The sequence below is a fragment of the Embiotoca jacksoni genome, unplaced genomic scaffold, assembly GCF_022577435.1.
Source record: "Embiotoca jacksoni isolate LCO1_2020_lvr unplaced genomic scaffold, fEmbJac1.0.p SCAF_85, whole genome shotgun sequence".
Taxonomy (NCBI): Eukaryota; Metazoa; Chordata; class Actinopteri; family Embiotocidae; genus Embiotoca; species Embiotoca jacksoni.
The window spans coordinates 297,221-325,000 of NW_027185442.1; the positions used below are offsets into that span (position 1 = coordinate 297,221).

Genomic DNA, 27,780 nt, shown 5'->3' on the forward strand with positions numbered 1-27,780 from the left:
AGTAAAATGACAGTTCAGTGTAAGAAATGAGTAATAATTTGATTTAATAAAAGGCAATGAAAAACAGAAAAGATTTAAAGAGGTGAGTTTCAGATATGTTGAGCATGAATGTTCTCCGTGTTTAACTCTGAGGACAGAAAGCAGAGCTGACGTTTGGAAAGTCTCAGTTGGGTGTCGAGTGTTTGTACCGTTGTGTATCAGAGAAAAGAAGTGCTGACTAACACATCGAAGACATCAGTCTTAATCTGGGTAATCTAGTGGTTACTATGGTCACAGTCCAATTGGACCTTGTTAAGTATGGCCCATCCCATAATCCCAGCTTTATCCCACTTCATGTCTCTCCCAACAGACGTCCACACACAGCACGAGGGTTTTACAAAGGAGACTTGTTGTGTTGAACTGTACCTGTGGTTGACCAGGAAACAGACGTTTCAGGGTGCTTTGCTCAAAGGCTTCAGTTATCGATTCCATGTGTTGGATTCAGATTTGTCACTAAAGTCATGTGTTTGTGCAGTTGGTAGTGCCGAGGTCTTTTTAGCATCTCCTTCCACTGCCAGTATGAAACACTTAACATATAACAGTGTGATGGCTGATGTTAAATATATCAAATTATGAAATAAATAAAAACAAGCCTACCTGAGACAGATGTTCATGATGGTGGCCTCCTGACAGAAAAGAGTTCCTTTGTTTTGTGTTTTTAGCTGAACGACATGATTTCATAAATAGAAACACACAACATACATCATGACATCATAAATACAGTCAGTGTGCTCGCACGAAACCCTGCAGACAAACTGCTGCTTTACATCAACGCCACAACAACCGTTTCTTTTCACTTTACACTGTTACGGGATACATTTTCACCACTGAGAGTGAGTCAAAAGCTTCATAAACATATTCAACCGAGGCATTAATAAGCATTTTTCCCAGCAGACATTGTCGTCGCAGGAAAAGCAAAAGTGAAATTAATACTGTTGATGAAATATTCCAGTAAACCAAACCACAGCAAGCACCTGGAACACAGCCACTATTACTGTTATGAACTACACTTCTACGCAGCACTGAAGACTCCAAAAGTTTTCTTTGGTCTAAAATTACATTCATGTGTTTCTTTAAAAAAGAATTGAAGAAAGAAAAAGAGAACAAAATGACCTTAAAATGGTGATTAAATGCTGATTTATTTGATGGGACACAGTGATTTATGGATTACAGTAATAAAAGATTCAATAGATCCATGTTCAATATGTCATCAACAGGAAATCAATATAACAACTTAAGATGCAAAAAAAAGAGAAAAATTGACATTTTATAAAAACAATTGCTAAAAGAGTCTGCTGGATTTCATTTGAAGTAATTATTGCTGGTTCTGTATGACATGAGAGACAACATCCCAAAACAATCATCATAGTCACATTGCTCACATCTTCACATTCCATGTTTTTACAGAGTGATTGCACATTAATCATTAATCATCAGATATGGACAAGAAAGAAGCTCTTGCATAGAGAGGTTTGGCCCGTGGACGAGGTCACAGTTGTCTTTTCTTCCTTTTGTTTTCAGAGTTGACATAGTGGTGACGCTTCACATGCGTTTATGTCTGTGGAGGACCCGGTTGCAGGAAGGGCAGGAATGCTCCACATCCTTGCACTCATCCACGCAGAAGGGGATGAAACAGCAGGCCCAGCACCTGGTGAGGAAAATTACAATAAATTAATATTATTATTTCTGTTTTAAGCTCATTTTAGCAAATATCAATATAAACTCCATCCATCCATCCATCCATCCATCCATCCATCATCTATCCCTCACTTTTGGGTGAAGGCAGGATTGACCTGGACAGGTCTCCAGTCCATCACAGGGCCGACACACAGAGACACACAGAGACAAAGACCATTCACACTCTCATTCACACCTCAGGGCACTTTGTAGAACCACCAGTTAATCTGAGATGTTTTTGGACGGTGGGAGGAAGCCGGAGAACCGAGAGAACCCACGCAGGCACAAAGAAAACCTGCAAACTCCACAAAGAAAGGCCCGGAACCGGATTCAAACCCAGAACCTTTTCCCTGTGAGGCAACAATGCGAACTACTGCTCCACTGTGCCGCAGGATATAAACTCAGTATAAGTAAAAGCGTTTAATTTGCTATAGCTGATCAACAATCATTTGAATCTTTAATTTCACTCAAACATTTACGGATCTTTACAGAATTGCAAATCATGAAAACCAATATTCATTTGAAAATAAACCAAAGACAACAATTGTATTGTTTTATGATAAAATATCTTCTCATTTTGAATGTGATGTCAGCAACACGTCTCTATAAAGTTGTTCCAGGATCATGTTCACCACTGAGCTGCATCAACTCTTCTTTTAACAACACTCTGTAAACCTTTGGGAACTGAGGAGGCCAGTTTCTGGAGTTTTGAAAGTGAAATGTGGTCCCATTCTTGCCTGATAGAGGATTTCAGCTGCTCAACAGTTCAGGGTCTCCTTTGTTGTATTGTTCATGTCCTGATGCTCCAGATGTTTTCAATGATTGACAGGTCTGGACTGCAGGAGGCCAGTTTATCAGCGGACTCTTCTACTAGAGAGCCATGCTGTTGGAATACGTGCAGAATGTGGTTGGACGTTGTTCTGCTGAAATAAACAAGACCTTCCCTGAAAGAGACGTTGTCTGGATGGCAGCATATGTTGCTCCAAAACCTGAATATATCATTCAGCATTAATGCTTCCTTCCAGATGTTCAAGCTACCCATGCCATGTGCACTAATGCATCCCTGTAACATCACAGATGCTGGCTTTAGAACTGAGCTGATAACAAGCTGGATGGTCCCTCTCCTCTTTAACCTGGAGGATGCAGCGTCCATGATTTCCAAACAGAATCTCAGATTGTGATCCATCAGACCTCAGGACAGTTGTCCACTTCACCTCAGTCCATCTTCAATGATCTCGGTCCAGAGAAGGCGGCGGTGTTTCTGGATCATGTTTCTATCTGGTTTCTTCTTTGGAGAGTTTTAAACTGCATTTGTGGACGCAGCGATGAACTGTGTTCACAGACGATGGTTTTCACAAGTGTTCCTGAGCCCATGCAGTGATTTCCATTCCAGAATAGTGTGTTTTTAATGCAGTGCTGCCTGAGGGCCCGAAGATCACCACCATCCAATATTGGTTTCCAGCCTTGTCCCTTGTGTTCAGAGATTTCTCCAGATTCTCTGAATCTTTTAATGATATTATGAACCGTAGACGATGAAATCCACTAATTCTTTGTAGTTTTACGTTGAGGAACATTATTCTTAGATTGTTGCACCATCTTCCCACAAAGTCTTTCACAGAGTGGTGAACCTCAACATCTTCACTGCTGAGAGACTCTGCCTCTCTGAAATCATTTTTTTTTTATACCCAATCATGTTACTGAACTGTTAGAAACATAATTAGTTGTGAGATGTTCCACCAGGTGTTTCTTTTAGCATTATATAACTTTTCCAGTCTTTTGTTGACGCTGTCCCAACTTTTTTGAAACATACTGCTGCCATCAAATTCAAAATGAGCATATGTTTAAGTTTCAACATTGGATATGTTGTCTTTTCTATTTAGGTAGGTTAGGTTAGGTAGTTACTTTATTAATCCCCGAGGGGAAATTTTTTCACTACAGTAGCATACATGAAGCAATAAGATAATAATAGAATAATAGAAAGCAATAAAATAGCAGTAAAATAGCAGTAAAAATATAAAATATAAAATGCACAGTATATGCAGTATATACAGTACAGTATATATCTATATATATTATATACAAACAACCAATAACACAGACAACAGTGTTGTTGTTGTGTGATGGATTTTGCCAGAGGTGAGTTATTGTACAGTCTTATTGCGGTCGGCAGGAATGATCTCCTGTATCAGGAATGATCTCCTGTATCTGGAATGATCTCCTGTATCAGGAGTGATCTCCTGTATCTGGAATGATCTCCTGTATCAGGAATGATGTCCTGTATCTGGAATGATCTCCTGTATCAGGAATGATCTCCTGTATCTGGAATGATCTCCTGTATCAGGAATGATCTCCTGTATCTGGAATGATCTCCTGTATCTGTCCTTGTGACAGCGGAGCTGGAGGAATCTTTTGGAGAACGTCTTCCTCTGTCCCTGCAGCAGGTGGAGAGGGTGGTCAGGATTATCCAATATGGATAATAGTTTGTTCAGCGTCCTCCTCTCCACCACCTTTTCCAGACTGTCCAGTTTGTAGCCAATGATGGAGCCGGCCTTCTTAACCAGTCTGTTGGTGTCTCCGGCTCCAATGCTGCCCCCCCCCCTTGTATAGAAGTACAATGCACTGGCCACAACAGATGGTAGAACATCTCCAACATCTGGCTGCACACATTGAAGGATCGAAGTTTCCTCAAGAAAAAGAGTCGACTCATCCCCTTCTTGTAGACAGCGTTGATGTTGGTCTTCCAGTTCAGTCTGTTATCGATGGAGACACCAGGTACTTGTACTCCTCCACCATGTCCACCTCCTCTCCCAGAACTCTCAGCGGTTGTGGAGCCGTCGTTTTCCTCCTGAAGTCGACCACCATCTCTCTGGTCTTGGCTACGTTCAGGAGGAAGTGATTTCTACCAGCTCACTCCACAAAGTCCTCCACTACTGCCCTGTACTCCTCCTCCCGTCCATCCCTTATACATCCTACCACTGCAGAGTCATCAAAGAACTTCTGCAGATGGCAGGACTCTGAGTTGTTCTGGAAGTCAGTGGTGTATAAGGTGAACAGGAAGGGAGACAGAACAGTTCCCTGTGGAGCTCCAATACCACTGACCACCGTATCAGACAGCACACTGCCCAGATGGACGTGTCCACCTCCACCACCCGCAGCTTCTCACTCAGCAGCAGTGGTTGGATGGTGTTGAATGCACTGGAGAAATCAAAGAAAGTGATTCTCACAGAGTCACCGGTTCCATCCAGGTGAGACTGAGCTCGTTGCAGCAGGTAGATGATGTCATCGTCCACTCCCACATGAGGCTGGTACGCAAATTGCAGAGGGTCCAGTGAAGATTTCACCAGCGGTCTGAGGTGGGCCAAGACCAGCCTCTCCAGCACCTTCATCACATGAGATGTGAGGGCAACCAGGCGGTAGTCGTTGAGGCTAGATGGAGTCGTCTTCTTGGGGACAGGAACCAGGCAGGATGTCTTCCACAGCACCGGGACTTCCTCCTGCTTCAGGCTCAGGTTGAAGAGGTGTTGTAGGACCTCAGCCAGCTGGACGGCGCAGGTCTTCAGGACCACGGGGCTGATGCCGTCAGGTCTTCAGGACCCCGGGGCCGATGCCGTCAGGTCCTGCAGCTTTGCGCTGGTGGAGTCTCTCCAGCTGTCTCCTGACCTGGCCAGTCGTCACAGAGATGGGGGGGGGGGGGGGTCATGGTGTCGATGGAGGAAGAGCCCTTTGAGATTGAGGGCTCTATGCAGCTCACCAGGGGGGGCAAAGGGGGGAGGGGGGGAGGCAGCAGAGGTGTTTGGGAGGTGTAAAGCGTGTTTATGTTATTGTAACCCAGGTCATTTTCAGTAGCCCAATTTACAGACATTCCTTAAACGTCTCACCGAGCTAGCTCGTGGTCTGAACGTCCTGGCGGTTGCACCCCTCCCTCTCTCTGAGCCACGTGCTCAGGAGACCCCGCTATAGATCTATAGATCTATAGATCTGTAGATATGTAGATCTGCAGATCCATAGATCTGTAGATCTATGGATATGTAGATCTGTGGATATGTAGATCTGTAGATATGTAGATATGTAGATCTGTAGATCTGTAGATCCATAGATATGTAGATCTGTGGATATGTAGATCTGTAGATCTGTGGATCTATAGATATGTAGATCTGTGGATATGTAGATCTGTGGATATGTAGCTATGTAGATCTGTGGATCTATAGATATATAGATCTGTGGATATGTAGCTCTGTAGATATGTAGATCTGTGGATATGTAGATATGTGGATGTGTAGATCTGTGGATGTGTGGATGTGTAGATCTGTGGATGTGTAGATCTGTGGATGTGTAGATCTGTGACTGTGTAGATATGCACCTTGTCAACAGCCGGTAGGAACAAAATCTGAGAACTTAAAGGATCCAATTTTATTTGCAATTTGTTTTCTGAGATCTCAGAAGTTTTTTGGGATTCAAACAAACGAACAAAAATCCGTTGAAAGAGACTAATGGTGAACTGATGAACTTCCAAAGATATAAATATGAGACCTACTTTGACTGACAACTGTAAAGGACTAAAACAGACTATTAAGAACTGAATTATTTTGGGTTTAACAGAGTTCTGAGGTTTTATACCCGAGATGAAAGAGACTATATTTATCATAATATGCAATTCCATGGTTTTATATCCAATCTTGTTACACATGGTGATTTGAGTGAAGTGGAATTAATTTTTTTGTTAAGATCTGAAGTTGAGTTAATGTGAGATTTAAAGGTACTGTTCAAGTGAGATGATTTCAATAATTTTGTGAATATATTCCTTCGTTGACACTTCTTGAATCCTTGGCTGTGTGCTTTTCTGGCCGGAGGTCTCATTGCTCTTAGAGTTGCTGCCACTGATCACTGAAGTGTGTAACTGGAATTAAGTGAACCGTAACCAAGATAAGCTGCAAAATCTTGGCCTGAACTGTGAAGAAGCTCCGATACTGATGTTCCATAGATAGTATTATCGAGGTTAGCAGCATAGATGAACCTTTAGTAAAAGATTACGTGCTACAACAGCAAAGGTTACGTTATCTATTCTATTATAATCATATAAAATGGGTTTACATGATTTGAAAATCATTGCATGCTGTTTTTATTTCCATTTTGCACAGCAGCCCAACTTTTTTGGAAACATGTTTGTACCAGTTAGTGTGAAGACGGTGCTGCTGGATGTCGACGTACCAAATGAAACGACTGTTATGTAGTAACGACCCAAAGCAACTCTCCATCATCTATGCTTCCTTCAAATTACAAAAAAGAGTCTCCTTTTATGGCAATTGTGTTTCTTAAACAACTTAATTTAACACATTTAGTGTCCTATAGACCAAAAAAAGACCAGCACATGTTTTTAAGCTCTCTGAAGTTGATTTAAGATATAATTTGCAATATTTGCGTGTAAGCTACTGAGAAAATATTAGTCGATTCCACTAAATTGCTGTTGGATGTTTTGCAGTGTGTCTGTTGGGGTGTGCACTCACAGGAAGAGTCCTATTACGCCACAGATCAGCCAGGTGAAGTTGCCGTTTATGTACTCGGTTTTAGTAACAACAGTTTTGTGGCAGAAAGGACACAACATCTGTCCAGGAACATCCATCGGCAGCTGCTGCTGCACCACCACCATCTGATTCACTGAGCACAACAACAAACACAAATATCATCCTCATTTCTACACCAGCCATCTGCTAAAAAAAAACATTCTGTGACTCAGCTTTTTCTACATTTTGCAATTTCAAAGTTATTTGAACATTTCAGAAACAATAAAGAGAAAAGCACCCACCAGTCGTTACCGTCTGAGGTTGCTGGGCGGTGTAATGGTAAAACGGTTGTTGAACTAGAAATAAGAAAGGGAAATTTAACTTGAGTGAACCAAAAACTAAACTAAAGTGACAGGAATAATTCCAGAAATAACATGTACCTGCATATGTTGTATAAAGGTGTCGGTCCCGGATGTCTTACCAAGCTGGACGACAGGCTGAGCTGGATACACTCCCGTATTGTAGCCCAAAGGGGGTCCCGGGTACGGTGGTGCTGACGCACCCTCAGGAGGTGCTTCACCCTTTTCCATGTTGTTTGAAGGGAACAAAAAATAAAAAGGAGCTTTAGTAAAGCTTTGGAATCCTAAAATGTCTTTAGCTGCTCTTCTGATCCTTCTGAACGAAGCCAAGTCAAGATGTTAAACTAAACGTCTAATGGTTCTCATGAGGCGGGGGCTCGTTCCAGACTGAAAGCTGGTTTTTCCACTTCATTTATGCGAGTGAGCAGGTTTGGTGGCAATGTGTTTTATCTTTGACACATCAACAGTGGAACTAGAGACATCAGTTCTAGTAGGACTTTCTGCTCTCACATTACCCAGAGTCCAGTTATTCTGTAGGTCTCCTTCAAGTAGGATATTGTCTTCGCGGGCTTGTATTTGGATTTACACCTGAAACAGCAAACATTTCAACAGTTATTAGGTTTAAAATGTTCACTTCTGCATAGTTGTACTTTTGACAGACAATGTATATCTCTCTCAGTGGTGCCGACGTGCCGGCTGTGAATGTGTGTTGTGTAAAGTTCAAAACCAAATGAATGAGGGCATGCAAGCACAGCACAGGACAACTGCTGCAGGTTGTATGTGTGCAGTGAAAGGTTGGAAACACAATGATCACAGCTGACAGGTCCAACAAGCAAGTTTAGATGTGACACAAATCTTTGTTGGTAATAGCTCAGTGAGTCACCATGCACAATACTCACCTCCTGGAACAGGTTCATCAAGATGTTATGGAGTTTTTTTCTGATGTCATCATCACTCATTCCTCCGATATCATCTATCATCTGAGATGGGTGGATTAGAGAGAAGCGAGCAGCGGTGGATGAAAACATCTTGTTGAACTTGTCCAACTAAACTTTGTGTCAAAACTCCTGTGGTGGCTGTGCCCTTTTCATTTAAACTGTGCCATCTTAATAGAGCTCCGCTTGACTCACGTTAAACCGCTCCAAATCATAACGCTGCAGTCACCGATTCAGTTGTTCCGTTTATTCTCACATTAATCAAAAAAGTTTACAAAACATTCTCGTTGTAACGTGAGGTCAAAGACTACCGATGCCCCTTCCTCATGTTTCCTCCATGTTTGGTGAAGAAGAACAAAAAACTCAGTCCCCCTTCTCCCCTATCACAGCTGATGATCAGCTGGCAATCATCTTGTCAATCACAACTAATACATACAAATTATTCAGAATATTCATTTCATCTTATTTCATACGTCAAAAGAAAGATTTACATTACCTCAGTAAATAAGCAAATTCTAATATAATTTGTTATCAACACAAAATATGTCTCTAACAGCTCCCGTTCATTTAAAAACATGATTGCATTCAGAATTCCGGCTGACTTTGATCGTCTTTGTCCTTTTTGCAGTGGCTTTGAATTAAATGAACACATAATGGATGCATAAAGTAGATGTACCCAGAATATATACCTCAGCAACATTTCACTTTTCTGCTTAATTAAAAAAAGAGACATTTTTTTTTTTACAATATTTGCATTTTACAAACAAAAAAACAATAGGGTTCGCTTGTAATATTTTTTTCTCATCTGGACCTTTTCCATTTGTATGGTTCAAAAACATTCTTAGCTTTGGACGGAGGAAATGCTGCATACCTTGATAAGGAGGTTACCAGGACAGCAGAAAGTCTGAACATCTTCCACCACAAACTAAAAACACACCTCTTCAGACTTCACCTTGAACAGCAGAACTTTAGTATCTTAAAATGGAACTTACTGATAGAACTTTGTAGTTTGGCTTTCTGGAAGAAATTTGTACTTTCTTGATTGTTGTTCTGGTTTTGAACCCTCATGGTTGAAATGAACTTATTGTAAGTTGCTTTGGATAAAAGAGTCAGATAAATGAAATGTAATGTAATGTAATGTGTGTGACGGTCTAGTAATACTTCTTTCTCAGAAGGTTTACAGTAACTGAGACATGACAGCCAGGAAAATATTACTGAAAGAAGGTGGAGCAGCACTTGGATTAAGGTGTGAATGACACTTTATTTGTAGAGTGTCATGAGGTGGTGTTTACCAGGACCCAAATGCAGGCTCACAGACTCGGGTATCGGTTCCAAAATACAGTCTTTATTGCAATAAACAAAAACAAACAAACAAACAAACCAAAAGGTGGCACCTATAGTGTCCATTTGCTTCCAAGTCAGGAGGGCAACTCAACCGACTGGTGACTCCGACAGGGAGCTCCGCAGGAGGAACAGGACGGACGGAGGACGGACGGAGGACTAACTAATGAACCGACAACCAGAGGAGTGCAGGGGCAGGGTACATATAGTCCGGGGAGGTGATCAGGGAGATGCAGCACACCTGCAGGAGGTGATCTGGGGTGAGTGACTGCAGCTGCTGGGACTGGTGAGGGGCGTGGCCACGGGAGGTGAGGAGAGGAGGACACAGAACAAGCAGACAGGGGACTGAGGAGACACAGGAGGAGAGGAGAGGAGGACACAGAACAAGCAGACAGAGGACTGAGGAGACACAGGAGGAGAGGAGAGAAGGACACAGAACAAGCAGACAGAGGACTGAGGAGACACAGGAGGAGAGGAGAGGAGAGGAGGACACAGAACAAGCAGACAGAGGACTGAGGAGACACAGGAGGAGAGGAGGACACAGAACAAGCAGACAGGGGACTGAGGAGACACAGGAGGAGAGGAGAGGAGGACACAGAACAAGCAGACAGGGGACTGAGGAGACACAGGAGGAGAGGAGAGGAGGACACAGAACAAGCAGACAGGGGACTGAGGAGACACAGGAGGAGAGGAGAGGAGGACACAGAACAAGCAGACAGAGGACTGAGGAGACACAGGAGGAGAGGTGATCGGGGGTAAAACGGAGGAAAACAGGACTCCTGACATGGAGAGAGAGAAGGAAACTGTTATTTGCGTTTGTGACTGGTAAGAATTTACAAGTAATAAGTGTGACAGGAATAATATCATGTTAAAACATTAAAACCACCAACAAGTACAAATAAAACAAAACCAGCAAGAAAAACAAAGATGATTTGATTTCTTTACAAGTAAAAAGTAAATAAAACTTGTTGCCTGAATAATTCTGAATGTAATTTAGAGGATTTATGTAAGAAAACTACACCAATGTTGCATCAAAATACTTAGTAGTGTATTCAAATTCAAACATTTGAAGGTGGGATGTGACAGCATATAATAAAATAATATACAAGTGGAAGATCTGTGGGGGGGTTGTAGTTACAGCCTAAAATTTAAGCTATAATAAATTCTAATATATTGTTGGGTGTCCAGAAAAATAAAAAAGTCACTCCAGAGGGTAATATAAAAATGCTGAATCAATTCACTGTTACATGTCTCATTAACTGGCAAATTTGCAGCGTTCTTGATAATTAATTATTTTGTGTGTTTCACCTGCATCACTTTTCTTTTTAGTCCATTGTTATTCCCACCAGGTTTTGCTTTACCTCCCTATATATTGTCATGAGTGATTGGATTCTCTTGGACTCGAAGACTGCTGCTGAGAAATCACTGCATGTAATGCTGCTCGTTGGCCACTTGGTGGAAGCAGTCAACCAGGATATTTGCTGCAGGACTGTTTTTAGTACCACTGATGGAAACAAGTTTTCAAGTACTCTAATGTTGGGGTACTTTTTCAGTACTTGAGTGTTTGATTTCATGCTACTTAATACTTATACTTCACTACATTTCAGAGGGATATATTGCATTTTAGACACTAATAGATTTATTTTTCAGAGATCCCCATTTGTCACATGACCTCAAAACCTTTACATGTGCAAAAACTAAGTGTAAATTACATGTTTAACAATAACTATATCCAAACATCAATCGTAATTAGCTGCTGTCAGAAACAAAACAGAATTATCATAACAATGCTACTCAATATTAAGAAGTGATCAACAATTAGAAAAGGTTTTTCTGCCAATGAGCTGTCTCTCTCTATTTATCTGAATTCATCATGATTTTTCTGCACCATTATTTCACTCAGTGTCTTTGAGCATTGCTGTTTTTCTCATCCTGGCCCCCGTCAGTTTGCATGTCCATCTTTTATGTGTTTTTCTGCAGCAAGGTTGTGACTGCAGACTGAGTCCAGTGGAATTTCTATTTTCTTTGACATACTGTAACAAGGTTCAGCTGAACCAGCAGAGAATGAAAGGATGGATGAGGCATCAGGACTGAGAAGAAATGTGTGGGTTACTTCCATAAGACGCGCAGGTCAGGGAACAAATAAAGGGTTAAAAATGAATGTATGGATATTCATGTTCAATGTGTTTATTTATATTAAGATGATGACAAAAACCAAACAATTTAATATAACAAAAGTTTGATTATGAGATGGAAGTCCATTTTATATTTAGTAAGACATCTTTAAACAGATTGGATAGAACGGATAATTTAACCATTTGAATTCTGTATACAAATATATACAAAGGAAAATGCTGACGCCTGATTGAAATCATTAAATGTCAAGAGAGGATGGAGTCAATTTATCCGTAACCTCCAACAGAAGGAAGGAAAAAGTCTCTTTGAACAGAAGAAACCTCTAACAGAAGGAAACGACACTGATTGTTTCATTTCACTTTGAAACATGCACCTTCGTTTGCACTCGGATCATTCGGAGTTTAACTGGCAGAAGTGGATTTGGACGTTTGGATCATTGAAGTTGAGTCCTGGTGTCCGTTCAGTTCCTTACAGGTTTGGTGTTATTCTGCTGTACGACTGGCGTTACAGTATCTTCCTGCCTGCTCGGCATATTGTGGGCATGATTACTTACTTTTACATATGTTGACCTCATTATTTGAAACTTTGGCCAAATATCACAAGAACATCCAACGGTGTGACATCATATACAGTATATCAAAAGCTGCAGATTTATTGCAGAGCTCTTGTACTAGTGTTGGTGCAGTCTACCTAATACCGACACAACGGGACATTTTAACATTCGTCAACATCAACATTTGAAGAGCAATGAAAGAGAATACGAGATAACGGGATCAGTCCTGTTTGGAAATCACTTCAACTTTCCAAAATACACTGGAATGAAGCAACAGCTTTACAGCTTCGCACTCAGAGACCCGGTCGGCTTCATATTTCAGCCCTCTAATCAGGGTCTGACGACACCGCCGGTACTGAGTGAACACTATCAGATACCGAGCTGAGAAAACTCAACGCCCTGCAGATGAGGAGGAACACTGCTGTGGACCGTAATTTAGGTTTATCAACCACATCTGAGACAGAAAAGAACAGTGTTAACAATAAATACACTTTATAGTACAATATGTTATGTTCAGGGAATGTGGGACTTGGAAACTCTAGGGCGTCATGTTAAAGTCTGTATAATGATAAAATAGCTGCAAGAGCAAGACAATATACCAAATTACTTTGATTCATTCAAAATGTTTCTGTTTGAAAAATGTGAGAAATCCCTAATTGGTCAAATCAAGACTTTTCCAACTGTCTGCATCAGAGCTAGAAATGGAAATAGTCATAAATTGTTGGAATTTCTTTGCATATGATTGAAACAATCTTGAATTGGAGGTCTGATCCAACAGATCGGACACGGTTCCTGTTGTGCACAACAGAACGCGGCACTAATGCACATGTGGTGGGCGGAGCAAAAACTCGATTAATATTCCAAGTTCGGTCACGTGATCAACATCAACTCCTGTGTTCAATGCGTCTCTTTGATTTCACTGAGACTGAAGCAGAGCGCACGTCATGTGTGTTAAACTGAGGAAACCGGCAACAGAGACTCTTGAAATGCTTCAATAATCCAACAGCAGAGAAACGACGAGCACGGCGAGGTGTTTCGAGACCGTCGCACTTCAAGAACATCACGATTAAAGACCAAGAAAGGAGCATCGGGAGCAACCAGCCGTGTTGTCTGTGATTTGGTCGCCGGGGGATCCGACTGTCAACACAAAGTTCTGCTGTGACGTCCGGAGACACGTGTTGTGATGGAGACGGTTTACCGACAGGACAATATGTCCGCGCTGCATCGACCACGTACGACCTTCTGGCCTTCCATGACACCACTGAAGCTCCCGACACTCCGGCTCGCTGCGACTTCTTTGATGTCAGGTTGGTGAAGAAGCCTCTGAAAGAACCGGGCTCAGAGGTGGTTAGAGAGAGAGAGCGAGAGAGAGAGACATTGACCACAGATCAGAAGCTCCAGAGCCACAAATACCTGCAGAAAAAACAATAACTGTTGTGAAGGGAAGGCTGAAAGTTAATGACATGCAGCGGTGGCATATAAACACATGGAGGAGAGCGCTGAAGGTCACCTGAGCATCCCGAACTACAAGCTTGATTAGAAATGAAAGTTTGAAGCATAATGTTAGAAACAGAAAGGATGTCTTCCTCCAGAGGAGAGAAGGATGGACAGAAGCTGTGATAAACGCAGACCGCCGACAGCGTGGCCTTTCTTAGTGCGACACCTCCACTCCTTTCATCCCTCAACAAGCTCATCATCTCACCAGGAGGTCTTCAGCTTCTTAACGAAGGACGCACCAACACCAACACACGGAACAAGGTTTCTTTCTGCAGAGGCTTCAGGTCGACTCTTCTTCCCCAGACACCAGCGACCGTTGGAATAATGGAGGAGAGCAGCTGTCACCATGGTTACCAGCTGTCCCTGTAATCAGAGTTGGTTCTGGTAGTTTCATCTGAAAGCTCTTCTTCTTCTTGGCGTCTCTGTGGAGATCTTCTCTGCTCTTTAATTCTTCATTTGCTGTCAAGCACTCTACAGCTGGAAGAGTTTCAGTCGGCTCCACCTCCTCTTCTGTCTTTGAGACATGCAGCATATATGCAGATGTTTCGTCCCTTTTAAAGATCTCATCGTAACAGGAAGTGACACACAAAGCGATGTGGTCATCGCCGGCAGGAGAAGCTCCGGAGGATGAAGTGTCACCTAGCAACCAACGGCTAACACGAGGAAGCCGGCAACATTAAACTACATACGGCCATAACTGGCTTCAGGGGGGGCTTCAGGGGGGGGTCTTCAGTCTGGGGGTCTTCAGTGGTGGGGGTTTTCAGGGGGGATCTTTAGGGGGGGGTTTCAGGGGGGGTCTTCAGGCTGGTGTCTTCAGTGGGGGGTCTTCAGGGGGGGGTCTTTAGGCTGGGGTCTTGAGGGGGGGGTCTTCAGTCTGGGGTCTTCAGGGGGGTCTTCAGTGGGGTATCTTCAGTGGGGGGGTTTCAGTCTGGGGTCTTCAGTGGGGGGTCTTCAGTCTGGGGTCTTCAGGGGGGGTTCAGTCTGGGGTCTTCAGTCTGGGGTCTTCAGTGGGGGGTCTTCAGGGGGGGGTTCAGTCTGGGGTCTTCAGTCTGGGGTCTTCAGTGGGGAGTCTTCAGGGGGGGTTTCAGTCTGGGGTCTTCAGGCTGGGGTCTTCAGTGGGGGATCTTCAGGGGGGGGTCTTCAGGCTGGGGTCTTCAGTGGGGTGTCTTCAGTGGGGGGTCTTCAGTCTGGGGTCTTCAGTGGGGGGTCTTCAGTGGGGGGTCTACAGTCTGGGGTCTTCAGTCTGGGGTCTTCAGTGGGGGGGTCTTCAGTGGGTGGTTTTCAGGGGGGGGTCTTCAGTGGGGGTCTTCAGTGGGGGGTCTTTAGTGTGGTCTAGTTCGTTGGACTCTGATGGACTCTGATTGTGTTGTGAGACACTTTTGTGTTTTCAGTGCCTTGTTCAGGCGTGTTGTCATGTTGGACAACCAAAGTACCGTCACGCCAGTTTAGGTTATTTGCACCAAAATAACCTAATAAAATAAAATTATTCAATTCAATTCAATTTCATTTCAGCAGCAAATCACAACACAGGTCATAGCAGGTTATAACTTTCTCAGACGCCTCCGAACATCACAGCTGAACTTGATGTTGAAAGTCGGACTCGAGGTCAGACTGCTGATATCGATCAACTGATGGAACTATGAAGACTTTCTCATGAGTTATTGCTCCCTCCGGCTCCATGAGCGTCACATTGCTGCTTTTCAAAGGCATTTCCTTTTCCAGAGTGTTTGACTCTCAAAGCCCAGACAACAAGCATCTTCAAGGAAACACAAACAGTTTGTGTCGGGACTCTTTAACTCTATTTGAGAGTAGAAATGAGTGACGCATCTCCGTTGTTGTTTCATCATTTCACTGATGGGGCTTCATGGATTGAAAGTAATGGACCTGTGATTGATTGGCAGGGAAGAGAGGACTCGTATAATCTGAACTCCATCTCAGACCGAAGACCTTCCTCGTCCCTTTGAGCCCCTCTGGACACAAAGAGTGGCAGATGAGCTGCCAAAGGAAGCGATGGACAGCACAGGAAACGGAGAAAGGAAAAAGCAAGTACTGCAGTTCAGACAAGCTGGTCGGCGTGAGTTGGAAAACTAACAATGCTTCACATGGAGGGAACGAAGAGGAGTAAGAGGGGATGAGAAGAAATGCAACAAATATGTGTTTAGAAAGAAGACAAAACCATGCAGATCAATGGTCTCAGCTGCAGAAGTAATAGAAGAGGTGAAATGTTTGTAAGCGTGTTTGCTTGTGTTCACCTGCTGATAATTCTCCCATCAATGGTTTTCAGACAGTGGCAGGAGACCAACACCTCACATGGATCCCTCGCTGCTCTTTCTATTGAAATTCATAAATGCTGCATGCTCATCCTTTCTATCTCCCTCTTACTACATGTCTTCACAACAACAGTTGTAAAAGCCTCAGTGGTGTTTCCGGCCTACATGCTCATGTGGGTGTCCAAGCTTGTTTGTTCCAAAAAAGCTGAGCTAAAGGTCAAACTAAGCAGGCTTTCAAAACCACGTAGAAAATAGCACCAGGGCAGCTTCCTTGATCTCACGTTACCACCAGCAGGCCGAGAATCCCACGGGGCTGTTCTTCATTTTGGTGATGCGACTCTAAGTGAAGCCGGTGATCCACTACGACGGTGAACAGACAGCATGTGTCAACATATAATCTGCAGCAGCAGTGACGTTGGTGAGTTAAGGTTTTGATTTGCTTCTATTCAGGTGACAGGTTTGTTCAGTTGGATCACTTCCTGTGAATAATAGGGATGTGCCATTTTGGGAATGCAGCCATATTTTTCTATTAAACAGACAGAGGCAGGTTCTCTGTTCTGATTTCTTGCTGTTCTGATGCCAATGAACTGCTGCTTCATATTAGGTTCTTGGTGCGATGCAACACAAGATGTCCTGAAACTACTAGATTCATTTTCCAAATTCACTTTTTGGATTCTTTTGATCTGACAACGCTCCACTGGGGATTGTTTCCACTCTTCACATCCTAATGGGTGTTTTAAAACTATTGGAACAACCTTTAACCAATCAGCATTGAGCACCACATGTTACCTGATGTGCAGCTGTTAACCCAGAAGCACTTCCTCGCTGTGAGCTCCAACTTCGATCCTCCATATCTGCTACAAATGTTGTCATCACTTCATCTCGCTCGACTTCGATCACCATTGTTTCCAAACAAACGCTCCACCTCATCATCACTTACCTGCTCTCTGATTGGTCGATCCTTCAGAGTGGCTGAACTGTCATGTAAACGGTGTTTCTAGACATCCTCTAAAAAGAGGACGTTGGACAATCTGCTCTTTTCTGACAACAGCTTCATCTCTCATGAAGCTCTGGAACAGCGACTTAATGGAGGTTTTGGTATTTTTTTGTTGAATGAAGAATGAATATCAGTCTCAACATTTGCAGAAAATACTTGATTACACAAGTTATCACAATAAACTTGTAGAAATACCACCTGTATGCTGATGAAACTGTCATTTTAATTATTGTGTGCTCATACGCTCATATTGTGACTTTAATTTTATGATTTGAGTGACAGACACACGTGTTTTAATCATAAAATATTTTATTACTACTTTATCTGAATACTCTATTCATTACTGTGGCCTCGAACCTGTAGGAACTGAAACATTTCTGTCTCTGTACTGTCAAAGATGCTATCCCTTTTCTATTTCGGGTCTGTAAGCTTAAAATATAAATTTACAAATCATTTTCTACATTTATATACTTCCTGCCTTTTTATAACTGCTAGAATCTCACTTAGCTTCATTCCTTTGCTCTTCTTTAGGATAATGTTAATAGGGCTTCATGCTGATTCTTTTGATTGTCACTCAGCCTCCAAATATGAAGAAAGATATGCTGCTCCAGTCAAACCCCGGGAGGTTGACTTGAAGTCTTAATCCAGAAACAAAGCTTTCTGCAGGGGAGCAAACAGTACAATAAGCTTTGAAGGCCATTTGAGTGGCACATCATTTATGTCAGTCGTAATCTTATAAAGAAGCAACGAGCACATTGAGCTCACCGTTGACAAATTAAAACGTCTACATTATATTCCAGCAGGAAGTTTGTAGATGATTAATGTGATGACTATGGTTCATGACTTTGGACTTGTAAATTACTGATTCAGATGTATGAATATGTAATTAAAATACTGTCCATTGCGCTGCCGATAATTGGACTAAAAAGACTGCAGAGAATTGAGAAACATATTTTTTCTGAAGTGATAATTGGGTTGATAATCAGCAGCAAACAGGTTATTATTAGACCGTTTTACTGCAGCGCAGCCTGGAAGGAACATAAAAAGACACAAATGCTTGAACCTGCTGTCACTCTCAAAGATATGGCTTCTTTTGATCTTTATTATTTAATTTTTTTGCAATCATAGACAGCTGATAACCAATTCATTTTGTTGTGAGGCGGAGTGGACTGGACCCAAACGCAGACTCAGGTAACAGGCAGGATAAGGTTCAAAAAACAGTATTTATTGGTACAGGTCAGGTACCTAATATCTCTTCTCCTCCTGGGTCGGGGGGCGATGCACGCACCAGCTCTGGTCCAGGCAATGTCAGAGAGCCGTGGCCACGGCAGTCCGGCTGGCAGGAAGGTAGGCAGGCAGGCAGAATGAACGCAGCAGGGCGTGGCTCCACTGGGGGAATCCTGAGGTCCTCCACAGCCAGCTGACATAGCTTTGGGGGCGGGCAGCAGACTGGGTAGCACTGACTGGTAGCAGAAGGGTTAGATACCAGTGCTGGAGCTGACACAGGGACACAGGGACGGACGACAGATTGTGGGTGACTGGCAGTATGGACCGACAACTAATGACTGCAGGAACCGGGTTGATATAGTCCAGGGAGGTGATCAGTGAAATGAGCAACCTGCAGGTGGTGATCAGTGGGAGTGGTGGCAGCTGTTCAGACCGGTGAGGGGTGTGGCCATGGGAGGTGACAGGAGGCGGGGAGAGGAGGACACAGAACACATGGGGACACAATAACAAACAGACAAGGGAATGACAGCACACATGAGGAGAGGTGATTGGGGACAAAATAGAGGGAGACACACCAGGGTCAGACAGGGAACCTGATACATTTTTTGTTAAACAGTTCAAAAACACTGATATTTTGAATGTTTCGAAGGCAGAATGACATTTCTCTTTAAACAAAAATGTTAGGAGCCGGTATTTGCCGATGATTATGGAAATACAAGTGATACCACTGGTGCTTGAGATGGTGGGTCAGCCAACCAAAAGTAGTGAACTACCTCATTAATTGTTACCTTCTCAAAAATATCAAAGATTCACATAGATATTGATAAACATAATTGAAGGGTTTTCAGCAACGTATTTCTTCCTGCTATTTGTCCTCATCTCCAACTAAATCTAATTCCTATTTATTTGACCAGTAGCAGGTCTATCCACCAAATTTCATGTAAAGTGATTATGAATTTTGCAAAAAATCCTGCTGACAGCTAAACCAATAAACCATTGAAACCATATTGTCAGCATAACATAATAATAATATAATGTGTTCTTAAAGAGTTCACAACCGCTGAGAGTTCTGGGAGAGGAGGTGGACATGGTGGAGGAGTACAAGTACCTGGTGTCTCCATCGATAACAGACTGAACTGGAAGACCAACATCAACGCTGTCTACAAGAAGGGGATGAGTCGACTCTTTTTCTTGAGGAAACTTCGATCCTTCAATGTGTGCAGCAAGATGTTGGAAATGTTCTACCAGTCTGTTGTGGCCAGTGCATTGTACTTTGCTGTGGTCTGCTGGGGGAGAGAGGTGGAGGGGTGGGGGGGGGGGGCAGCATTGGAGCCGGAGACACCAACAGACTTAACTAACTGGTGAAGAAGGCCGGCTCCATCATCAGCTACAAACTGGACAGTCTGGAAAAGGTGGTGGAGAGGAGGACGCTGAACAAACTATTATCCATATTGGATAATCCTGACCACCCTCTCCACCTGCTGCAGGGACAGAGGAGCACTTTCTCTAAAAGACTCCTCCAGCTGCTGTCACAAGGACAGATACAGGAGATCATTCCTGATACAGGAGATCATTCCAGATACAGGAGATCATTCCTGATACAGGAGATCATTCCTGATACAGGAGATCATTCCAGATACAGGAGATCATTCCTGATACAGGAGATCATTCCAGATACAGAAGATCATTCCTGATACAGGAGATCATTCCAGATGATACAGGAGATCATTCCTGATACAGGAGATCATTCCAGATGATACAGGAGATCATTCCTGATACAGGAGATCATTCCAGATACAGGAGATCATTCCTGATACAGGAGATCATTCCTGATACAGGAGATCATTCCAGATACAGAAGATCATTCCTGATACAGGAGATCATTCCAGATGATACAGGAGATCATTCCAGATACAGAAGATCATTCCTGATACAGGAGATCATTCCTGATACAGGAGATCATTCCAGATGATACAGGAGATCATTCCAGATACAGGAGATCATTCCAGATACATGAGATCATTCCTGATACAGGAGATCATTCCAGACACAGGAGATCATTCCAGATACAGGAGATCATTCCTGATACAGGAGATCATTCCAGATACAGGAGATCATTCCTGATACAGGAGATCATTCCTGATACAGGAGATCATTCTAGATACAGGAGATCATTCCTGATACAGGAGATCATTCCAGATACAGGAGATCATTCCTGACACAGGAGATCATTCCAGATACAGGAGATCATTCTAGATACAGGAGATCATTCCTGATACAGGAGATCATTCCAGATACAGGAGATCATTCTAGATACAGGAGATCATTCCTGATACAGGAGATCATTCCAGATATAGGAGATCATTCCTGATACAGGAGATCAATCCAGATACAGGAGATCATTCCAGATACAGGAGATCAATCCAGATACAGGAGATCATTCCTGATACAGGAGATCAATCCAGGTACAGGAGATCATTCCTGCCGACCGCAATAAGACTGTACAATAACTCACCTCTGGCAAAATCCATCACACAACAATAACACTGTTGACTGTGTTTCTTGGTTGTTTGTATATAATATATATAGATATATACTGCACTGTATATACTGTGCATTTTATATTTTATATTTAATATTTTTTTACTGCTATTTTATTGCTTTTCTATTATTCTATTATTATCTTATTGCTTCCTGTATGCTGCTGTAGCGAAAAAATTTCCCCTCAGGGATTAATAAAGTAACTACCTAACCTAACCTAACCTAACCTAACCTAACCTAACCTAACCTAACCTAACCTAACCTAACCTAACCTAACCTAATCTAACCTAACCTAACCTAATCTTTAGTAGTGAAGGAGAGTCGACCTGACATGCAGTCTGTGGTCATTACAAAGAAGGGCTGTCTACAAAGACCTTTCTGGGAAAAGACACAGTGAGTCAGTTATGGTAGAAGGATGTAATTTCTTCCATTTCTCTCCTTGTCTGAGTTAAAGTATTAATTATTCAAGTTAAAATGGTGGTGCAACATACAACATATTTGTTTTTGGAGCAGTATAGTCACCATTTAGAGGGTGGAGTTGGATGAGAATGGGAGGACACTATGTCCAGCCACTTATACCTGAAACCTGACTGCACCGCATGTCAATCAAACCAGGCACGCCGCTCAACACACCTCTGAGGCCTAATATGTAATTAATGATAGAATTATTTTCAGAAGGAATAACTTTAGCTAATGACGCCACAATGACTTGTGGAAAACATTTATTGACTCTGTATTTCACGAGAGACGTTGATGCTTTTTGAATGGAGTCTATTGGAACCAGCCCCTAGTGGCCCTTAGTGGTATTGTACTTTAACGCACTTCCACATCAGGCCTGGAAACTTTACATCCAGACATTTTATGTCTATGATGCCGTTGTCAAAGATGGTCAAGAATGTTTGCTTCTTCGTCGAGCCGTCCGTTCACTCCTGCTTGATGATTTTGATGTTTTCCCGAAGCTGCGACTGAATTGTGTTGTTAATGTTCCTACTTTGTCTGATGACACCTGTAGAGTTAAATTTACCGAGGATACAATTGAAAGCCCTGGAAAAGTTATTATATATGTTATATTATAAGTATACCTTGAGTTAAGAATATTTCAGTCAGATGGACCAAACCAGTACTTTTACTTGAAAACATTGATGAACTACATTTGCTGCTAATACTTATTTAATTTGATTTAAGTAGGATCATTCCTCCATATCTTTTGCCTGTAGTGGAGACTTTTTACGTTACTCTATTGGTACATTTATGAAGCCAAAGAACAGCAAACACAAGTGTCTGATTTTTGATCACACCATTTTATTCCAAATAAACCTAAACAACATTTAGCACTGACACATCTGAACAACAGTACAAATCAGTTAAATAAACAACACATTTGCTGTATTTGCATGTAAAAGCCTTTATAATGAACAACCTTTAATCTTTTTTTTCTTCCATTAGTCTTTGCCGCCACTCTATTTTTAGCCTTTAGCTTCTGTGGGCCACTAATTAATTTCCCCACTTTATACAAATGAAAGGTGGCTGAAAAAGTCCAAACTCATTTGAAGTCTAATGTGTGCGACAGCTGATCCCATTCATGAGTGATTTGAATGTATTTAGCTTTTTTTGAGTCATCCTAATGTCTGTTTTTATAAAGGGACACTTTGTTTGATTCAAAGATATTATGACCAGAAAACATTAAAACTATACATAAGCAATGATACAGTATTATACGATAACACCAAAATACTTCTTTACTTTATTCTGTTTTAGCGTTAAATTGTGAATAATTAATGTATTGTTGCTATGGTTTCTTGTGTTGTTCATGTGTTTGACCTGAATACAATTTTAAATTGCACCTACTAGTCAATCATAAAAAAGGATATCCTGTGGTTGCGGTAAATCCTCTCCATCCGGTCCCTAAAACTACACATGATATGTAATATATAAAAGCTTCGAGGAAACACAGTTACAAAGTCCACAGGTGCTTTAAGCCTGATCTAATGGAGCTTCTACAGAACAGTAAAAGAGGCACTGAGCAAAGCAAGCAATAACACCAGCAACATATGCGGCTATAAAGCATCCTCAGGCTTATGAAGAGAGAAAACTAATACAAAGATATATGCAAAAAAGCTTCTCATGTACATGCACACACATCACACGTAACACACAAGCATACAGACACACAATCGAAGAGGCAGATGTACAAAGACCTTTTTGTTCAATGCTGGCTGAGTGTTTTCTGAAATTACAAACAGTATATAAAGTATTTTCACAAAGCTGTACAGATGTCGGGTTCATTGATCATGATTTACAAATTAAAGGTGAGTAAACAGAAATGAGTGGGAGCTTCAAATGAAAAAAGATTAATATTGAATTAGAGCATGATTGTGCTGTTCGATTAAAGCTGTAGTAGGCGGGATTTTAATCTGAAAATATTTCTCATATGTTTCACTAAATAACCCTGCAATGCCCATATAGACTTCTGATATTAGGTACCTGCAGGAAATCTTATCCGTTGACTTCAAAAAAGTCCTCAATGTCTATTTTTGGTTCTTAAGTAAATACATTCTCACAGGTTACGTGACGTGGATGAACATAAAGGGAGAGAAGGCAGGAAATGTTTCTGTGTTCATTTAGTGGTTGAGATGATTGCAGATAGAATCTGAAAAAGGCACTTATGTCAGAATGCTGGAAAGAAAATAGGGTTTTCAAACAAAAATATACATGAGGCTGTTTCACCAACGCAGAGCATATTTGATGAAATGCATTTTTAATGAGCGTGTATGTGTAAGTCAAATAATAGTCAGAGGAATGGATTTGTAAATATTAACCACAGAAAAGCATCCGTCTACTTTTCCTGTGGAGCTCTGGAGGCGGAGGAGGAGGAGGGTGTAGTCAGGGCCGTGACGGTGGGAGGTTCAGCCGTGGTCACCGCGGAGGTTACGATGGCGGCTGCTGTGGAGGTTACCATGGTAGCGGTGGGTCCGGGTCCTGGACAGGTTGGAGGAAATTGAGGCAAAGGGGCGGAGCGGTGCAGGTCTGCTGCCGTGTGACAGGCGGGCGAGATCTTAAGAGAGTAGATGAAGAGGAGGAGCGTCAGACGGACATGAAACGGGAAGTTGTAGGGAAACAAAGGAGCGGTGGCCAGTTGATAAAGATAAGGAAGGTTTTAAAGGTGGGAACACAGAGAAGGAAGTTATTTCAACTCTGGGCTACTTGGATGAGTCGACATGTTTAAACTTGCAATTCTCCTCATTGGTCTCAATCGTACTCCAATTTACAGGTTTCACATCACCGGTATCACCTGCTAACGGTCCGTCATCCCCACCTGTCGGCACTCAGCGGCACTTTAACCTGTCGCTTCCTTTGTGCTGATCACAAATCAGTTTATGCAGCAATTTAGATGGCAACCAGAAAAAAATAGTGAGTCACAATCATAACTTTATTGCTGCCATTTAATACTTGTGCAACGACGCAGACGCTCCAGCTGGAGACGTTATGTTTCTGAGTCCCAAGATCTCAGAAACTCCTGCAGGGAAACCTTTTTCTAATGTGGCACAAATGTTCACGTGGACTCAAAGATGAATTGGTACGGTTTTGGAGGTCAAAGGTCAGATTCACTGTTACTTTACGTGCGTCCCGTTCTCCATAAGTCAGGAACAGAAGGGGAGATTGTGACCAGACTTCACATTTGGTCAGATGCTGAATTATTGACACTAATCTTGGGTTTCCTGTGCTGATTGTAGAGATCTTCTGCATTGTCATGTTGAGTGTGTGAAGAATCCACGTTTTAGAATTTGTAGCTTCTCTGCAGCCAGTGTGTTCGTCTAATGTGCCTCACTGCTTTTCTATTCATCTCTACTTATCTGATTGGAAAAGATGTAGCTGCACTCAGGTGAAGCTTTTTCCTTTTGTCACTGAACCTCATCTCATCCTCTCTCTCTCCAGCTCTCAGAGTTTGGATCATCATCACCATGACGGCAGCTTTAATTCACCATCCGCTTAATTAGCCGCTCTCACACACACACTGACTCACACACACACACACACCACACACACACACACACACACACACACACACTCACACACACTCACACACACTCACACACACACTCACACACACTCACACACACACTCACAGGTTACCTGGCTGTTCTGAGGATGGTGGTACACCTGGTTCCGAGGTGAAAGCAGGATGCAGTCGTGCGCGGTGGTTTTCTCGCTGTGCGGCGCGCTCGGGTCGCCGTCGTCGACGCCGTTAGCGGTGCACCTCACACTCCTCACACACAGAACCTGCCGGGACACAACAACAGGTGTCATGTCAGTGTCCTCATGTCAGTGTCCTCATGTCAGTGTCCTCATGTCAGTGTCCTCATGTCAGACATCCCCAAGAAACAGCAACAAGCATTCGGTTGAAGGTCCACAGATCAGCTGCTCTTGGACGACAGCATTTAACAACCAAGCTGGAGTAAAGTTCTGCATCCAAGTCTTATTCACTGAGACGTTAAAGCTACGACATGTGACTCTTTTAGCAGCTTTTGTATTGTTCTATTGAAATATGTTTTGATTTTTAGAAGAAAAAAAAGACAATGTATGTTCAAACCAATAATCTGTTTCAGTAAGTTTGTGGATGGCTGTGTTGTTAGAAATTAAACTGCAGAGAAAAATAATTTATAAAGTAAGCCATACTGCACATTTCATAATTCTTCTTCTTACCCACATTGCAACAAACTCATGCTTTATTTTGGTCTCTGCATTCAATTCAATTTAAAACAGCGAGTTTCACCAAACAACTTCATATCTGCGGGATCAATAACAGCAATATCAGGAGGGAAGCTTTCACTTTTCATAAAACACTTTCTAAATGGAGCTCCAGAATTTCCAGTCTGCGCTCTCACGAGATGAGAAAGCAAATGGCAGGAAGCAGGAAGGCGACATTAAAGGTCCGACAAGTTGAACTGTTATTTAACTTTGATACAATTCAATGGAAATTATTCTAAAATTGATCTTTTGATTTTTATTTTGTTTGCTCTTTCTGGCTTGTTTAGATTTGACCACCAGATGGTGCTACAACATGTGGAGCAAAGACATGTTGGTTATAATGCAGGTGACACAGATGAAGGTTGATTACTGAATGATGCTGTTATCCAATAAGATGCGTATGTGATGATAAAACGTGTTTTTCAGTTTGTTCTCTGAGGAAGGAAGGAACTGTGATCCAGCTGAATGCTGTTGGAAGAAGACGTAGCAGGTCTGCGTGCGCTTCACCTCCTGCAAGCAGTTACAAGTTTGAAGGCGACCAGCCTGTTTGATGGGATCGAGATGCTTCACCTGATCAACAGCAGGTTTCTAGTCAAAAACACACCTGCAACAGTGCTTATTGGAGACTATTCGTATAATGTCGATTCTTTTTAATGTCACAGAAACAAGAAAGCAGAACCAGCAGACTCTTATTATTTAATGGTCCATTTTGTTACTCGGCTCTATGTGGACTTTCGCTGGAGCTGCGAGGCAGGAAGTGACGTAAACACCATCCTTTACCTGTCAGTGTTTTTAAAGCGTGACAACACAAAGGGAACCTGTAAATTCAATCCAATGACTTTCTTGTGATCTTATTTTATTTGGCTGGTACTTTCCTGGATTAGTTTGCTGTTTAGTTTCTCACATATATATAAAAAAAAACCATCTATCCCATGTTACTTGAAACACCAATGAAGTGCTGCAACAGCCTTTGGATGTCTGTGCTCAACACATCCCAAACTAGATGCCATCTGTACTAACGGCAGAATGAGTCATGAAGAATTCACAATGTCTCTCAGTGATCACAGGATCTTCATGCCAACTCGCTCCTGGCTGTCACTTCATTTTGAAACAGACATGAGTGCTATCAATCTTCTGTCATCTGATCTTCTGCAAGAAATCAAATGTGAATTTATTTCCCAAATGGTCTTTTTAAAGTCTCGCCAGCACAGTTGTTTTAGCCAGAAGACATTCTGCCTACTTTTCTGAAGCTCTCTTTGAAGTTGTCTGAGAGGAAGCCGTACAGCACCGGGTTGGCGCAAGAGTTGGCGTAGGACAGGATGACCGCGAAGAAGTACATGCCAGCTGTGGCGCTGGACTCCGGGATGATGACCACCAGATTGATGATGTTGATGATGAAGAACGGCAGCCAGCAGAGCACAAACACCACCACGATCACCACCACCATCCGCGTCACCTTCCGCTCTGAACGCCGGCGTTTAGTGAAACCTGCCCGGGCGCCCGAAGACTTCACCTGCATTCAAAACACCACAGATACTTTAATGGTGACGAGAACGAGATGAAGCAGAGTGATGATGATGAGGATTCACAAAATGATAATCATGCTGATTTAGGTTACACACACACACACACACACACACACACACACAGACACACACACAGACAGACAGACAGACAGACAGACAGACAGACAGACGACACACACTCTCTCTCTCTCTCTCACACACACACACACACACCTTGATGACGATCAGGAGGTAACAGAGGCACATGATGAGCAGCGGCCCAAAGAAGCCCACCGTGGCGGTGTAGAGGATGAAGGCGGTCGACCACACGTCTTTTGGTTCTGGCCAGATCATGTTGCAGGAATTAAATGTGTCCTGAAGGCCAATGAAGAAAATTCAAATAGAAAAAAAATATAGCACATTTAAAATTTAATTATAATCAGCTCAGTCAAG

At 42.4% G+C, this 27,780-nt stretch overlaps 2 protein-coding genes across 2 annotated transcripts in view; both read right to left on the reverse strand.

Annotated features, from left to right (window-relative positions):
• Positions 1-1,161: 1,161 nt before the first annotated feature.
• LOC138192380 (LITAF domain-containing protein-like) lies at positions 1,162-7,900 on the reverse strand. The gene is made up of 4 exons (XM_069139742.1): positions 7,699-7,900; positions 7,520-7,573; positions 7,221-7,371; positions 1,162-1,687 (listed from the first exon to the last, which is right to left on the reverse strand). Exons 1-4 carry the CDS (start codon positions 7,805-7,807, stop codon positions 1,582-1,584), a joined length of 420 nt encoding a protein of 139 aa, XP_068995843.1. The 5' UTR covers positions 7,808-7,900; the 3' UTR covers positions 1,162-1,581.
• A 14,455-nt stretch (positions 7,901-22,355) lies between these two features.
• The window catches only part of LOC138192403 (somatostatin-like receptor F_48D10.1), a 7,968-nt gene continuing 2,543 nt past the window's right edge, over positions 22,356-27,780 (reverse strand). The window contains exons 2-5 of the mRNA XM_069139779.1: positions 27,562-27,702; positions 27,063-27,335; positions 25,208-25,354; positions 22,356-24,128 (exon numbers count right to left, since the gene is read on the reverse strand). Of these exons, the coding sequence (XP_068995880.1) occupies positions 23,910-24,128; positions 25,208-25,354; positions 27,063-27,335; positions 27,562-27,702 (780 nt within the window). The 3' untranslated portion in view covers positions 22,356-23,909. The remainder of the gene's footprint in view (positions 24,129-25,207; positions 25,355-27,062; positions 27,336-27,561; positions 27,703-27,780) is intronic.

Bases quoted from the DNA above. Each gene is read 5' to 3' on its own strand.
- LOC138192380 (XM_069139742.1), bottom strand. From the start codon at position 7,807: ATGGAAAAGGGTGAAGCACCTCCTGAGGGTGCGTCAGCACCACCGTAC. The intron at 7,372-7,519 runs GTGGGTGCTTTT...TGTTGTGCTCAG, and splicing joins ACCTCAGACGGTAACGACTG to TGAATCAGATGGTGGTGGTG. The intron at 1,688-7,220 runs GTGAGTGCACAC...TTTCCTCACCAG, and splicing joins GGCGTAATAGGACTCTTCCT to GTGCTGGGCCTGCTGTTTCA.